The sequence below is a fragment of the Varanus komodoensis genome, unplaced genomic scaffold (genome assembly GCF_004798865.1).
Source record: "Varanus komodoensis strain SLA01 unplaced genomic scaffold, ASM479886v1 scaffold8, whole genome shotgun sequence".
Lineage (NCBI taxonomy): Eukaryota > Metazoa > Chordata > Lepidosauria > Squamata > Varanidae > Varanus > Varanus komodoensis.
The window spans coordinates 24,016,941-24,034,112 of record NW_025336481.1 but is presented as its reverse complement, the minus strand read 5'-3'; the positions used below and the strand labels follow the sequence as shown (position 1 = coordinate 24,034,112).

Below are 17,172 nucleotides of genomic sequence, written 5' to 3'. Positions count from 1 at the left end.
AAGTTAGTATACTAAGTTCATAGATTTATGGCCAGGGAATGTTGGGAGTTATAGGGCTTTTTCCTGTCTGAACATGTATAGGATTGCATCCTTACAGATCTAAAATGATTTCTTAGCACAGGCAGAGACAACCTCATCTGAAACATAAATTCCACTGCTTCTTGGAAAGCTTGAGGGGGCATTCCTATGGACATTTAGACAGAAAAGTCCAACAAATCCTCAACCTCAGCTAGCATGGCTTTATGGTAGGATGCTAGAAGTTGGATTGTACATAAATTGCACCCTTAGCATTTTATAAGAATTGTTTTGCTTAGTTATTTAGAAAATGTGTACCTTGCCCTTTCAATAATAATTCTCAAAGCAGAGAACAAATATAACAATAAACAGTGTTTTTTAAATAATAATTCTATTTGAATCAGATAAGCAGAAAAAGCAAATATAAATGAAGCATCCAGTAAAAACAGATAAATGGCTTCTGTCCAAACAAATATTTGAAAGTTCATTTAAAAAAGCATTATTATCCCAAGTCTGGTGAACCTGAAGTGGTAATTGGTTTCAGCAATTTAGGATCTACCCTGAGTAAGCCCTTCACAGTAGACACCAACCTGACAGAATATGGAACTGAGCAGATTGTGTCTGCCAGTTTCTACAAAGCAAAAGCTATACGTAACACATTTTAGGTGTTTTTGAGAGAGAGAGAGAGAGAGAGAGAGAGAGAGAGAGAGAGAGAGAGAGAGAGTTCCTAGAGCTACCAGTCAAAGAATTGCATTTTGTCATCTTTAATGTCCTCCAGCTTGCTTGCGAAATAGAATCAGCAGTAGAGAGACATGAAAGGGCTACAACTGTAAGACTACATCATCTGCATCCCCATGTAAAATTATGTGGGTGTGGCAGAAGCTTGAAACCAGAAAAGTTTTGTTTGCCTGGAAGCTTGGGCCCTTTATTTCCAGGCAGACAGAGCTGTAGCTTAAAAGTTATTGGGAGTACCACTGATCTCAAAAGGACTGTATTCCAAAGAAATATGTAGCTGACTGGTTTGCTTATCATATATTAATAAAAAGAGCACAGAGCCCTGTGGTATCGTAAAATCTAGCAAATGAATTTTAGAATAAAGCTATTGTGGAATAGCCTAACATGACTATCCTCTGTAAAAAAATAATATGCCATATTTAACTCTAACCAATTTACTTTTACGTTGCTTCCCTGGCAATAATTAACCGGGGGCGGAATTGGGGGCTGTTTTAAATTCAGTGGCCAACTTCAGTTCATGTTCATAAGTACTTTAAAGGTAGGAACTCTTAGTAACGATATGCAGTTAACCATATACAGAATTTAGCTAACAGCTGCTTGCCTCCGACAAAAATTCTACAACGACTCATGCCAAGATTTGTACGTATTGCACAACCTTATAGGAAACACACTTAAGATCAGTCTTTTCCCCTCTATGTAACCGTTCCACACGACACTACCACGCACAGTACACCTGCCCTTCACAGTATTCCTGCAATAGGCACACGACCAGAAGCACTGGGTATCCTGGCGCGCCTCGGTCGGGTCTGCTTCTCAGCGGTTGCCTTCACCGTTTTCAAAAGGCAGGCGAGGCTGCTGTTCAGGACAACAGCCCTTTATTTGGCTTAATGAATCTTATTTTTTGAGACCTCGCGACTTTTCTTTAGCCCCTGCTTAAACGAAAGCAAGCCAGTGAGCAAAAGGAGCGGTCGCCGGACGAGCCCTATTTAAAGAGGAGGCGCGGGAGCCGGGAGTCACGTGACACGGTTCCTGGAAAGTTCTTGGAAAGCGGCCTTTGCATTTTTACCCTTCGAAGGCGCTGCAAACAAGCCGGAGGAGAGGAAGCGGAGGAGCGCCCTCGACTGGACGCCGGCGCAGCCGCCAGCTTCACTTTCGATGCGTCTCCTCCTCGAACCGAACGAGGTGTGTCCAGTTGCCTTATCTGTGAAGCGCACGAACCTTCCCCGCTCCACCCCGCCTCGTAGCCAGCGGCGAGCAGCAACCCGCTTTGCTTCCCGCAGAAGCTCCGGAGCAAATTAATAGAAGGCAGGGAGCTGCCCCGTGCGTGCATTCTGCTCGCTTCGTTATGCCTGCCTGGCAACTCTGCCCCCCCGCCCCCTCCAGCCCTCTTTCGCAGGCCGGGCAGCCGGGTTGGCGCCCGCGCCAGCGAGAAAATCCCTCTTGCCAGCCAGGACTGTTCCCTGCTGCTGCGACTGTTGTTTGTTCGGCGTCACCGCGTCACTGGAACGTTTCCTGCCCCTGGTGGTAACAACCCTTGCAGAGAATAATAACCTGGGCTCGCCTTGCCTGCTGAAAGCAAGCTGGGCGCTTGCTCTGCTTTCCGCGGACACGGCGTAGGTTCCCTTTTGTTAGTTTCTCTCCCTTCGACTCGCAGTGAAAGCCAGGTTGGGCACCGCGGCTGGGCAGAGGGAGGGAGAGAGGGAGGGCGGCGTTCGTTCGTCCGTCCGTCTCTCCGTTTACAACAAACCCAGCCCTTAAAGAGTGTGCGGGGAGGAGGGGAGCGGGAAAAGCAGAGCCAAGCATCTCCCGTCAATCTGGGCTCCGCTGGCGAGGGCGAAGGTAGAGTCGGGCTGAGTGCGCGCGCGGCTCGTGGCTCGCTGCTCGCCCCCGGGGCCGCCCACCGCGTGTTTCCTCGACAGCAGCCAGCCTGGGAGAACGCGCCGCACCTTCGAGACAGCCAATGAGCTGGATCGCGACCTCCCGGGCCTGGCCCAGGTGCTGCTAGAGAAGGCGACTCTTCCCCGCAGGTTGCTGCAGGGGGAGCGATCCCCATTCCCTGTAGCGCGCAGCGAGGAAATCAGGACAAAGGAGCGTTGCGGGGAGGCAGGACGGAAATCCTCCCCGGGGGAATAAAAGGGGCATATTCTTCAAGTGCAAAAAGCCACCTCCGGACAGCGCGATTCAAGGGCGCTTTTAAGCAGCCGCTAGCTCTCCTTGCGAGTTGCAGGTTGCTGCGGGCGGGATCCGGATGGGCTGGGACAGGCGCCAGGGCCTGCTCCGTTAAGGGCAAGGCGCTCCATGCTCTTCCCCTCACGCGGTGCTTCCCCCGTCTCTGCCCCCAAATGACCCTGCGCTCGGCCGAATCCTCGGATAGCACCGACAGGGCTGGGCCCCAGTGGGAGGCTGGGGGAGCAGCAGCGGAGTCTTCCGAGGTGGAACGTTTGAACTTGGCCATGCGGGAATTGAGACGCGCAGGTAAGCAAGCGTTGGGGACAACGGCGCGGGAGGGGAAATTTGGGGAGGCGGGAGCACGCCTGAGGGCGCTGGATTGCCCCTGGCGGAAAGAATGGTCTTCCCATTCATCATGCAGTTCAAACGACAGACTGTGGCCCCCTGGAATCGGACTGGTTCTTCCAGTGGTGATGGGAAAAAAAGGAGCGCATTAAGCTCCACAAAATTAAGCTCCAGAAAAGAGACCTGGTTGGGGGCGCCTTGTAGTTCCTGAAGCGGGAAGAAAAGAGTTGTATACACGTACCTTCAGGGCTGCGCTGGGGCGGGTGGCAAGGAGAGCGCTTTTGGACTCTCAGATAACCTGCAGAGCTTATCGTTCGTGTCCCACTTCAAGTGTAGTTTGCAGCTTTTCTGCAGGTTGTTACTCCAGAATAATTTACAGATCGGCCTCCTTCTAAGGTATAACGGCTCTTTCGACGCGCCTTAAGATTCTCCACCTAAACTGACCCAAGAAACAGAACGGAAAGCCCCCCTCCTCCGCATGTACAGTAGTCATAATTTGGGGTTTGAGAATGGAAAGAAAATGAAAAATCCAACTCGATATTTTTAAACAATATGTCTAGAAGTATTCCGCAAGACTGGGAGACATATAACAAAAATCCTATATGTGTTTCCTCAGAAGACCCATTATGTTCTGTGAGACTTACCCCTGTGTAATTATGTCTAGGGTTGCAGCTAAATTAGGTGTGAATATAGTCTTCAGGGGATGTTCTCTTCAAGAGACAGCATTGCTCTAAATAAAATGGTTAGTAAAATGTAGGGCAGCCTTTGTAATAGAGTTGTGGAATATTTTTTAATGTGGAAATAAAATTGTGCTTTGAGTGAAAACAGTTTAAGTTGTTTAGTATAGCAATTTAGCAGAATCCTTTTTGATAAAGTCTTGAAACATTTCTTCTTTGTAAGGCTCTTTGAAAGACATTTTACTAGAATTTTGCTACTTTGTCATGGTAGTTGTACCAAGTTTAAAAAAAAATCACTGTAAAAGAGAAAGCCTATTAGTGTGAAATGTAAAACATTACAAATAGCCAAATATGAAGGTATTACATATATGAGAATATTTGAAGTTACTACATGAAAAATGCTTTTGCTTCCCCATTTACTGTGATTTTATTTTGACTAAGAAAGATAGGTTTGAGCCCCTCTGCATCTATAAAGATTATTAAAAAGTGTGCATAAATTTGCTTATGTCAGAAAATTAAGTTTTCTGAGCAGGTGCTGTTAACAAAGTAAACATAAACAGAAATGGGCAGACTTAGGTATTTCTCCCATTTTTAATAGCACATGTGCTGCAAAATTTAGTACCTGTTGATTTAGAAGTGATCCCTATAGAGTTTAATGGGAAGTGCACATAGGAATAGAGCCTTAATTAGAAATTGTCTGTCCTTGAGATGAATCACACATATTCCTATTTTTCTAGAGGAAAATAGTGAGGATGGTGGGCTGCTCAAGAATCTTCAGCAAGTGTTTGGATCGGCACTGATTTGAACTGCTAGTTTCCTATGAATGTGTTACCATGATCCACACTAAAATATTCCAGTGCAGCCAGCTTGCCAGTATAAATCTTGCTGAGTCTAGTGGAATCCTATATTTCCTGTTAAGATTCTTAAATAATTCTGTTTCTCCTTTTATCAGGATGGTACTGGGGTAACATGAGTGTTGCAGAAGCCAAAGAGAGATTACAGGATACCTCTGAAGGAACTTTCTTGGTCAGAGACAGCTCTCACTCAGAGTACCTGCTTACTATTTCAGTCAAAACATCAGCAGGACCTACTAACCTGCGCATAGAATTTCAAGATGGTAAATTCCGGCTGGATTCTATTATCTGTGTTCGATCGAGGCTCCGGCAGTTTGACAGTGTGGTCCACTTGATTGAATACTATGTTCTTATGTGCAAGGATAGAAGAACCGTTTCTGAAATGCCTTCCAATGGAACAGTCCATCTGTATTTGAATAAACCCCTATATCATTCAGCTCCATCTCTACAACACCACTGTAGAGTAGCTATAAACAGATACACAAATAAGATCCAAGAACTTCCTTTACCAACAAGACTGAAGGATTTTTTGAAAGAATATCAATATCAGGTATAAATATCTCTACTCTGCCTCTTTTTAAACAAAAAAAAGTCTTGAATGCAATTGTATGAAATCAAGGTACTGAACTCGCAGCTGCACAAATGAACCATGTAAGTTACTGTGAAAATAGTAACAGGTTAACCATTTGGGTGGGGGAGTGTTAGGGGAGGGGGATTTAGATAGAATGTTCCATAGTCAAAACTTTGGTGCAGAGCAATTTCCCTTGTAGTTCTGTGCACCTGATTTGCACTAAAATAATGTCCTGCCTTTTATACATGCTTGGGTCAGGGTTGCATCTAAAAGATACCTCCTAATAGTGAGATCCAGTGAAATTTCTCATTGCATGAAATACTTCTAAAGCTCAAATCAAGCATTATGTGAATTACAGAGCCACCCTTGAAAATCACTTTTGTGTGATGGAGGTAGGACAGTTAGTCCATGAGTTTCATGCCAGCTGTATTACTGTTAGTAGTCATGACTGAAATCAATACAGTACCTTGGGGAAGAGTCGCATTTTCTCAGTGATAAAATAACTGTGGCTCTGACTACTAGGAAAATGCAGTTCCTCACACCAAAAGGGCTAAGGTAAGAATAGACATCTGGATCCCATACAGGATGTGCATTTAGGGCACTATAAACTGTTATAAAGTCTTCTAGGGAACCTAAATTTTGGGCAATACCTTTCCCGCCTGTATAAAATAACATAGAACAAATTAACGGAACTACCGGCAATAAGTTAATAGCCTGTTTTTGAAATATGTATTTGATGTTTCTTATGATGTATTGTTTCAATTTGAATTGCAGTTTACTCATTAGGCTAATAACTTGCTGATTTTTTTTGAACATCACAGCTCCATAGATCATAGGGGATTTTTAAAAAAATTTTTACAACATTATAGTGCCAGAGTGACATGTCATATCCTTTAAAAAAATGACTTAACTGCCCTTAATGCACATGAATAACATGTGAAACCTACAGGCCAAACTTTCAATTTTTACTAAAAAGGAAGCATGCTTGGAGTTGCAGCCAAAGCTTGTTTTCACTGGGTGTGGAATAGATGTGTTCAGGAACAGACTGTAAATGAGCTATCGCACTGAATCAAAACTAATAACTTCTGCCCACTTTGTACTGAGCTACCAGGATCTCCTCTCTGCCGATGGGTGCTGTTCAACATATGGTAACCTAGTTAAAAGGAACCTTGTTTCAAAACAAATTTCAAAGCTTGATTGAATAAGCAAATGCTCTAGCATCTTTCATAGGATAGCATATAAAGATCTTCAGTCAGCATGTCAAAAGCCTCCTGTTTTGGTATAGACCCATTTATTGCCTATAATAGGCCTTCCTGGAACGAGAGTTCATAAATGCCTAGACTGCACTCTAGGCTGTTAGGGTTTCCATGCCTGAACATGGATAGCAGCAATTATAACTACCTTCTACAATGTAGAATTTTTAAAATTCTTATTTCCTTGAAATACAAGCAAGTTTGCCTGTAGCTGTCTGATTTCAGATTGTATTCAATAAAGCAAATGGCAGAGGCAATATTTTCTTAATGTGTTTTGTATATTTTGAGGAAACTTACACAGTCTTACAAGTGCCATTTTGTTTACTTAATTGCTGTCTTCCTGTCAAGTGAGAAATACCTGTTAAAGATAAATCTCATTATGCTACACATTATACAATTATTCATATTCAAAAATAATAGTTGGCTAGCATTCTGGGTGGTAGTACTAATCCTGTAGCAATTTCTGCACTCTACATTTCTTACCATTTATTCCTACAACATGAAAGTATAGAAATATTAAATGTGTTTTTAATTTCCAAAACTGAAATATTTCTGCAGGACCCACTCTTTCCCAAGTTGGTACCACCCAGAAGTATTGGACTACATTATCATCCTCCTCATCAAGCACAGGCCATAGCAATTTTAATCAGGTACATCTCGGGGGCACCAGACTGAGGAAGCTTAAGTGTTATAGTAGCATTCATGAAGTGAAACTCATGATGCTAAATGGCCGGTGGGCAGTCTTAAGGACATAAGGTGATCACTACTGGATCAGCCCAAGCTCCATCTTTTCCAGCATCATGTTTCTACAGTAGCCAATCAGAACCTTCTGGGAAAACCACAAGCAGGCTATTAAGGAAATAACTTTCCCCCAGGATTGTTTACTAGCAACTGGTATTACATGGCATGCTGTCCTGGAACCTCAAGTTTGACTAGAGCTACTTAAATCAACTGACCATAAGCATATGCTGGACTGAAATTTATACACTAATTACCCCTTATGTAAAGACGGGCTTTCTTTTGTTGATCCTAAATTTCATGCTAATCGGCGGGGGGGGTTTGGTATGAATGACAAAAAAATACATGGCTGTCTCTTCTATGTATATATTGGCTACATATGGTAATTCGTTGCAGTCCTGTGTATTTTATGCAGAGGAAGGTCCAACCAAGTTCAATGGAATTTACTCTTTAGTAAGTTGGTTAGTTTTAAGTTAGGATGCAATCCTATGCATGTTTAGACAGGAAAAAATGACTACAGCTCTCAGCATGCCAGCTGGCCCAGACATGCTGAGAGTTGTACAACTTGTTTCCATCTGAACATGGAATAGGATTGTGCCCCAAAAGTCTTCATAGTTGCATCTTAACTTTTTTCTTTCTGGTCTTCATTCTCATATATATTTAAATATTTGATGCCAAGTGGGGGGAGAAGTGGTCAAACTTTACTTATTTTTTCCACTGCTTTTCACTGCCCTTCTAAAACTTCAGAGGTAAGAATTGACTTGAAAGATTACACATGGAATGAACATGTAACCAGTCTTGGTCATTTGTGAGCATGCATTTGTGAGAGTGAATTCTGAGTGATTATAGATATAGCCAACAGCTATTTCTGAGATTGCTTCAGTGATTTCTTCCAGATGCTGTATTAATGGAAGTTATTGCTAGCCATATCTGATCATTCAGTTCACATACTACATTTGTTAAAACCAGTCTGAGGTTTCTGTGAGTTGTTTTCTGTCTGTGGAATCAGAGGAATGGCCTGTGAGCGGTAAAGGGTTCACAACTTGAGATAACAATCCTTCAGAAGACAGATGCTCATCTAGAATTTGACCTCACAAGAAGGGAGATCAGCTGAGCTTAGTACATCTTAGAATCTACTGGGTCCTTCAAAACTGTCACTCATGGGAAAGTGCAGCTTCCACTAGGAACTGACCAATCAGGAAGCAGGAAGGGCTGCCTACGGCCTGGCTGAACTTACCCAAAGAAAATGTAAAGAGATAACACTGACAAATAGCAAAGCCTATTCATGTGCTAACTTCAAAGTTTGTGCATGTAAACACATAAAATGCCAGGATCACTGCTTTAGACAAGGTGTGTGGCCTAGGTGTCTGGGTGACATTAATTTTATTTGTTGCTTCAAACCACAGAATGTAGTCTGGAAGCAACTTACATAGACATACACATATATAGAAAACCATAATTAATGTAACAGAAAAAATAAACTATATTCAGCACAAAGATACAAATAAAAATAAATATTGTAAAAGCAATGTCAATGGATATGTTAAAATGAGCGAAGTCCAAGTTAACGGTCCAGATACAGAACTGCTTTTCTGAAAAGAGCTATGTACAACCAAAATAGGAAGAGACTGATCCTGTCACTGGTTTGTTTCCACTGTTGGTCTTACTTCGAGTAAAGCCAATTAAAATAATGTGGTTTATTTTAGATTAACACTGAATGCAACCCAAAATGCTGTCTCCTTTTTAACATGCAAGGTATTTCCAAGTTGTAAAGTTCTTAAAGTTGGTTTTATCAATTTGCCTTTCGAATAGGCCAAATGCATGGAAGGAAGGGGCAGAGAAATAGCATACATTAGGAGCTACATTTCAGCAGGGAATATGCCAATACTGTCCTGTAGGAGAGTATGAGTTGCGGAATTTGGGGTAGAGCTATCTTGTGGCATAATCAAGTTGGTATGAAGATACCAATCCTGGAGTATTATACCACTGTACTTAACAGGTAGTTCCCCTCAATCTTACACATATGCACATTTCTGTATTCAAAAGAAGCTCACTGGTTGGTGAGAACAAGTATTAGAGCATCTTGCCCATTTTAGAGTCAGCATCTTAGAGTTGCAGAAAAGACATCACCCCTGTTCCTGATCCCCAGTGCAGAAGGGAATGGGAGCAAACACTCCTGACAAGAAGGACCGGAGGGACTAAAGCACTATAGACAAGGGATTATGCCGCCTCCTCTTCCCTTGACTTGACTTCCCTTCCCTTGCCTCTTCCTCTTCCCTAGGATGGGACAGCTAGCAGTCACTTTTTATTTAGACTTGGGATCACCAATGCATTTATATAATTTTACTTTCCTTCCTTGGCCTAGTAGTATTGAGAAACTCGCTCATACCTTGCAATACAGGCACTTGGAGACATGTTGGAAGTAACTGGATGTGTTTCTAATAAACAAATACAGAATCTCATATTTCATTTTATTTGTAGATTCCAAACTGGAATGCTTCGCTGTAGCAAACTGAAAACCAAACCTAGGCCAAACAGATTAAATCTGGTTGCACCAGTGTTTGTTTTATTTTTAAAGAGCAGCAACATGTTCAGAAAGTACAACTGAGTACAACTCAGTTCTTTATCATTTTATAAAATTAAAAGCCTTAAAACTCCCTTTAGTTGTACAGTTTATTTAATGTGGTGAAGTACTTGCAGCTGTGTGGCTGGATTTTCAAGACTTCTGTGATCATCCTTCAAAAACTGGCATTCAAAAACTGGCAAGTTAACTCATTTTAAAGATAATATTTTAAGAATGGGCTTTTGCTTTGACTGGCAAACCCTGTGCAACAATTATAAATATTCAATACAGAAGCAAGCACAACTGATTACAATTTGATGTATTCCCATCCATGTATTTGATGTGCCGTATTTTTCGCTCTATAAGATGCACTTTTTTCCCCCTCAAAAGGGGAAATGTCTGTGCGTCTTATAGAGCAAATGCATGTGTGCCCAACGCCCAGGACGCTGCTAGCCTGCCTGCACCACGTGCCACCACCTGACCGGCACGCTCGGTGCGCCCTGCTCCGCCCCCCCTCCGGTGCAGGTGAAAGCTGTGCCGCTCAGGGGGAGAAGTGCAGAGGAGGAGGAGCCGCAGGCTTTAACCCGCCAGCTGCACGGAGAGACGGACTGCTCACCCCCACCTTCTGAGAAGACCTGCTGCGCTGCCCAGAAGACCACCGCCGGCACGCTGCCGGCTCCATGTGGCACTACCTGGCCGGCACGTGCTTGGCACGCCCTGCTCCACCCCCCCTCCTCCGGCACAGGTGAGAGCTGTGCTGCTCAGAGGGAGAGGTGAAGAGGAGGAGGAGCCTCGGGCTTTAACCCGCCGACTGCACAGAGAGACGGACTGCTCACCCCCACCACCTGGGAAGACCTGCCACCATGCCGCCTGGGAGACCTCCGCCAGCACGCTGCCAGCCCCATGTGGCACCACCTGGTCGGCACGCGCTCGGCACACCCTGCTCCATCCACCCCCTCCGGCGCAGGTGAGAGCTGTGCCGCTCAGGGGGAGAGGTGTGGAGGAGGAGGAGCCGCAGGCTTTAACCCGCCGGCTGCACGGAGAGACGGACTGCTCACCCCCACCGCCTGGGAAGACCTGCCGCTGCCGCGCCGCCTGGAAGACCACTGCCGGCACACTGCCAGCCCCACGTGGCACCACCTGGCCCTCACGCACTCGGCACGCCCTGCTCCACCCCCTCCTCCAGCGCAGGTGAGAGCTGTTAATCACAGGTCAGTGTGTGTTTTCAAATGGCAACCCGTCTTTTAATGAAGCCCATGGGGAAGTGATGGGGAATGTGCCTGTGATTATCAGGAAGCTTTCCATGGATCAGTTATCTGTTAGTTGATCAGACACTTTTTTTTTTAGGATCAGTGGATATTTGAACAGCATTACCTTCGTGTATGAAGTTTATTCTTCAAAGGCTACTTAGTCCACTGTGTGTTTGATTTACCGCACAATATCTCATTTTTTGTCAGAAGTTTTTTTCTATTATTTACTAGTAGGGTAGCGTGGGCATTACTGGCTTTTTTAGATTTGTTATTGAATTGTCTGCAGCAGCTCTTGTCCAACTGGTGTAGATTGTGGATTCCTTCAATAATTCCACTACTGACTAAGAAAGTGATGTCAGTGGTTGTGAGCAACAGAGCTTCATAAATTCTGACTCTAGTGATGATGAGTTCTATGGGTTCAACGAAAACTAGAAGAGTACTCGAACTTTAAAGTCTGTCTTTTGTTAATGACAGTGATGATGGTTCTTAGTGCCACTGTTGACTGCTGTTCACTTTACAAGGTTGAAATACGGTATTACTGTATTCTGTTATAGTTTATTATACTATAATTTAGTATAGTAAACCATTTGATTCAGAATATTTTTTTCTTGTTTTCCTCCTCTAAAAACTAGGTGCGTCTTATGGTCAGGTGCGTCTTATAGAGCGAAAAATACGGTAGTTACAACCAGTCTGTTTTACTTACATTCTAAGGCCTATCCAATAGATATGCTCTTTTATTACTTACAGTGCAAAGACAACAGTATTCAGTGATGAATTCAAGTACAGTAAGACACTAATGAGTTGTATCTGATGGTGTCATTGCAAGACTTTTATTGTTTTCAAAACCTCCATTTTTACCCTTACACAATTGTCAAAAATAACTGTTCACATAATCTGTTGCACAAAGTGTTACATAAGCCACTGCACAGGGTTTTCACAAGGGGTTGCTGAATTCATTACAATTCATTAGACTTGGCATTGCTCACACTCATTGTACCAGTTCTGATAGTGGTTGTCAACAGCAATTGTAATTTTTCCACTAGCATAGCACTGGAGATGACCCAATTTATCTGGTATTTGAAGTTTTTCAACCTATTTATGAATGTTTGAGATTTAACTGGTTAAAGTATGACAAATTATTTAAATTAATGTGCATTTTGTGAAAAAATCAGTGTAATCCTCTGTTCAGGTAAATCATTACTATGCTGTTATGCACCTCAATCTGAAGCTGACGGGTGCAACCAGTTCTACCTTGCTTGATAAGTCAGTAGCTCAATCAGAATTTGATACCAGGTATAGTTTCAGTATTTTTTCCACTATATTATAGAAATCCTGTATTGTCAGTTGGTCATTCCATTACATAATTGCTGTGCTGTACATGAAGTACTTCCTTATTGGCAGGCCATCAAGCTCTTTGTAGGCTCAGATGTTTGAAAAAAGTATTTGGCTTGAAATCAACGCTATTTACATTGCCATACAGGGCTGATATCAAGGGTAGGTATAGTGGGACAGCTGTTGAGGGTCCACACCTCCAGGGATTTGCTGACAAGAGTTCCCTGGAATTATTCCTCCTCTTCACCATTGCAACATATTTTTCTTCGTCGTGGCCTCTGTGCATCACACAATATGGGTGCTGTGCCTGCACAGTGCCTTTGGCCTGAAGATTACAAGCTAACGGTTTATTTTGGCGGGAAAAAGCTCCGCTCCCCCTCCCCCACAGCCTATAAAGAGCGGAGCGTCCGCCATTTTGTTCAGTCTTTGCGACCGCCGTTCTCTGTGCCTCGTGCCGCTTTCGACTGTCGCTTTGATCGTTACTCGTAGCCTGTTTTTTCACCTTTTATTCCCAGTTTTATACCCGATAGTTCTTGTTAGCTCTAGTTATTTCTACAGTTCTTCTTAACTCTAGTTATTCTGCAGTTCTATCGTTCTACCGTTCTATTTTCTTCTTCTAAAAAAAAAAAACCAAAAATATATTCTTACCCTCTGCACTGTCTCCCTTTTTCTTCTTGCGATGGCGCAGTGAGCGGCCTTCCGCAAATGTGCGGAGTATGGGTTGAAGATGTCACCATCTGACCCGCACGACCTATGCCTCCTCTGCTTGGGGGAGGGGCATAGGACCGACAGGTGCTCCCACTGTCTGGCCTTCTCCAAGCAGGCCAGAAAAAATCGGGAGAACCGCCTCCGGAGGCTCCTGTGGGATCGGGCTCTTATGCAGTCCAACCCACTGGTTGCCGCTCCAAAGCCTGGCCCGGCTGCGGTGGTCCCGCCCTCCTGCCCATCGGACGAAGGTGCCTCTACTTTGAGGGCCCCACCAGCTTCTCCCAAAAAGAAAAGCGAGAAGCGCAAGCATGCCGATGCCAACAAATCGGCCAAAAAGGCCAGGAAAGAGAAGCCCTCTAAGCCAGCCCGAAAGGCGGAAGATCTGGACCGACCCCGACACCGTGTCTCGGGTTCGACGGCAGCGTCGGTACCGGCGCCAACCACCGTTCCGACCCCACCCGAGCCGGCGCTCCAGGTAGCCATAAGGGTTACCCCTCAAGGGTCTCCCCATCGTGTGGCTGACCCCCCGACCAGACCACTTCCATCTCTCCAGCAGGGCTCGATCTCTGACGGAGAGATTTAGGACTCTCCCCCCAGGGCTAGGTCACCAACGCCTATGCCCATGGCCACACTGGAGGTGGATGTCGTCGAATCCCCGCCCAGGGCCCGCCGGAGCCGCTCCAGGGAGCAACGATCTGAGCAATTCGAGGACTGGCGTCGCTCCTACTACCCATCTTGGGGTGAGCCATACTCGACTGGGTACTATCCCGCGCCGAGGGATTGGTCCCCACCATGCTCTCGTGATCGCCCGTTGCCTCTGGATCCAAGGTGCATGTCCCCGGTACCCCGGGATGAAAGCAGCCGGTCCACTTCACCAGTGGAGTCTTCTTCGGCCCCTCCGTACTACGGCGCAGACTCCGATGACTCAGATGTCGATTCTACCTCTCCCGACGTCGCGGTGACCTCCCAGGGCCCCGCATCACCAGACGAGTCGCACGTTTCTTTTGCGGAGCTGATGTCCAGGCTCGTCCAATCCCTGGACATCAACGCCGTCCAGCGGCCAGGACCGTCTACAGATAAAATCTATGACATCATCCGCAGGAGCAGTCCACCTCCATTGTCCTGCCCTTGATCACAACCCTACGGCAGGCGATGACCCAGCCCTGGGACTTGCCCTCTTACCCTTAACCAACATCGCGGAGGTACGAAGCCATGTACCGGGTTCGGGAGGAGGACATACCATTCCTCCTCCGACACCCCAAGCCTAACTCGGTCATGGTGGAGTCCTCCCAAGGAAGAGAGGCAAGGGGTCACACCGTGCCACGAGATAAGGAGGGCCGCAAGATCGACTCCCTGGCCAGGAGGGTCTACGCAGCTTCAGGCTTGGGGCTGCGTATCTCAAACTACGAGGCGACGTTGGCGAGATACCAGTATTTTATAATGCAACGCCTCCACAACGTCGTCTCGGCCCTCCCAGACCAACAAGGCGAATTGGCCAAAGTCTTGATTAAGGAGGCGATGCACGTCGCGCTGCAACAGTTGTCCACAGCCAGGCACCATGTGGACACTAACTCGAGGGCACTGGTCGGTGCCGTTTCTCTTCGCAGGCATGCATGGCTGAGGAGCGCCAACTTCCCCGAAGAGACCAAGCGGCGCATTGAGGAAATGCCCTTCGATGGGTCCGGGCTTTTCCATTCAAAGATGGACCATAAACTTTAAAAACTTCATGAGTCCTGCATGACGGCCCGACGAATGGAGCTCCAGTCACTTCCGAAGCGCAAGTGGCCATGGAACCGTCCGCCCTACAGACAGCCGTATCATCCCAGGCAACAGCCTCAGCAACAGCAGCAGCGCCATCGACAACAGCCCTAGCAACGCTACCAGCAGGGCCGTCGCCGATATGATGACAGGAGGCAGCATTGACGGGACTGGCGAACCATTCCTCTACCCTATCCTATACCCACCCCCCTCTCATCTGGGGACCGGCTGCGAAGCCAACTCCCCATTTGGGAGTCCATCACATCTGATGGATGGGTATTATCTATCATACAACACGGCTATAGGATAGAATTCGACATCATTCCTCCATCGAGTCCGATTTGGTTTACATCTTGCACACCAGTACTGCTCGATGAAATACAACAACTTCTTCGTAAAGGAGCGATTTGTCAAGTAACTCAATATGACGGGCATCACGGATTCTATTCTAGATACTTTACCGTTCCCAAACGGGACAGTGGCCTATGTCCGATTTTGGACTTACGTGGTCTGAATCGATTCATCGTGATGAGGAAGTTTCGAATGACCACCCTCCAAAATATTTTGCTGCTGCTTAGGAAAGAGGACTGGTTCTCCTCATTGGACTTGAAGGACGCCTATTTTCATATTGCAATCCATCCCAAATATAGACGTTTCCTTCGTTTTGCTGTTGCCCCCAATTTCTATGAATTCATGGTTCTACCTTTCAGTTTGGCTACCGCTCCGAGGGTGTTTACTAAATGCATAGCCCCTGTCTGTGCTTATCTACGCCTCCAAGGCATACAAGTTTATCCTTACCTTGACGACTGGCTCCTAGTCTCCAGGTCCAGGGAAGTGCTCCTCACCTCTATCCGTATTACCTGCGCCTTATTGGACGACCTGGGCCTTTGCATTAATACTGAGAAATCTTCTCTCCTTCCAGTAGTGAAGCTTACGTTCATCGGAGCCCACTTGGATTCGACATTGGGAAAGGCGTTCCTCCCTCGGGACAGACAACTGACTCTCGCTTGCCATATTCATCAAATGCGACGAGACAGATAGGTTCCGGCGAAGTCCATCCAGAGACTTCTAGGACATATGGCTTCCGCCATTGCAGTGATGCCACACGCCAGACTGCGACTCCGTCCGTTGCAGCTGTTTTTCAACAAAGTGTTCCACCCACAGAGGGATCCACTGTCGAAACTCCTTCGAGTCCCATTCTCGGTCCTCCATTCACTAATATGGTGGTCGAACCCGACCAATCTGACTGTTGGGGTCCCCTTCAGGTCCCGAGGCCCATCGATTACAGTCAGTACCGACGTGTCTCTTCTAGGTTGGGGAGTGATATGCTCCGGCCTGTATACTCAAGGCACGTGGACTTGTCAAGAATCCACGAAGCATATCAACTTCCTGGAATTGTTGGCCGTGTTCAAAGCCCTACGCTCTTTCGAAGATGTTCTTCAACATCGGGTTGTTCAGATAACATCAGACAACATAGCCACCGTTTTTTATTTGAACAAGCAAGGCGGGACGAAGTCTCCAACCCTGGCCAGACTTTCTATGCAGATCTGGGACTGGTGCATTTCGAGAGATATTATGATAATAGCAGTCCATCTGGCCAGTACGGACAACGTGGAAGCAGATCTTCTCAGCAGGCGCATGCTCTTCTCTCACGAACGGGAACTGGACCTCCAGACACGCGACAACCTTTTCCATCGCTGGGGGTTCCCCGACATGGACTTGTTCGCTACACAACAGAACAAGGTGTGTGTGACTTTCTGCTCGAGAGCGGGAATCGGACACAAATCCCTAGGGGATGCCTTCATGATTCCATGGAACAATCTGAATTTCTACGCCTTCCCACCGATTCCACTGGTGATGAGAGTCATAGTGAAGATTGTTTGCAATCGGGCCACAGGGTTACTAATTACTCCTTGGTGGCCACGCCAACCTTGGTTTCCCACACTGCTGGACATTTCTCACGGGGAACACCTACATCTTCCACCGCTCCCGTTCTTGATAACCCAGAAAGACGGCGCACTTCGTCACCCAGATATATTATTATTAAAACTAACAGAGTGGCGAATCCAGTAGCTGACTTCACTACGTCTCTACCTGTCACTACTCCAAGGGGTTTGAATCTGACCTTCGAATCCACTACTGTCCTCGTTACGTCTACACCGACAACTACTTCAAAAGGTTCGAACTCTACTTTCGAACCCAAT

At 45.9% G+C, this 17,172-nt stretch overlaps 1 protein-coding gene across 2 annotated transcripts in view; it reads left to right on the top strand.

The window, feature by feature from the left end:
* Window positions 1-2,315: 2,315 nt before the first annotated feature.
* SOCS2 (suppressor of cytokine signaling 2) overlaps window positions 2,316-17,172 on the top strand; it is a 22,796-nt gene continuing 7,939 nt past the window's right edge. Inside the window, exons 1-3 of one of the 2 annotated variants that reach the window (XM_044455817.1) lie at window positions 2,316-3,225; window positions 4,894-5,345; window positions 7,178-9,639. In XM_044455817.1, the coding sequence (XP_044311752.1) occupies window positions 3,093-3,225; window positions 4,894-5,345; window positions 7,178-7,294 (702 nt within the window). In that variant the 5' untranslated portion in view covers window positions 2,316-3,092 and the 3' untranslated portion in view covers window positions 7,295-9,639. Of the gene's footprint in view, window positions 3,226-4,893; window positions 5,346-7,177; window positions 9,640-17,172 lie in introns of those variants that run through there. The other variant, XM_044455818.1, reaches the window with a different exon arrangement.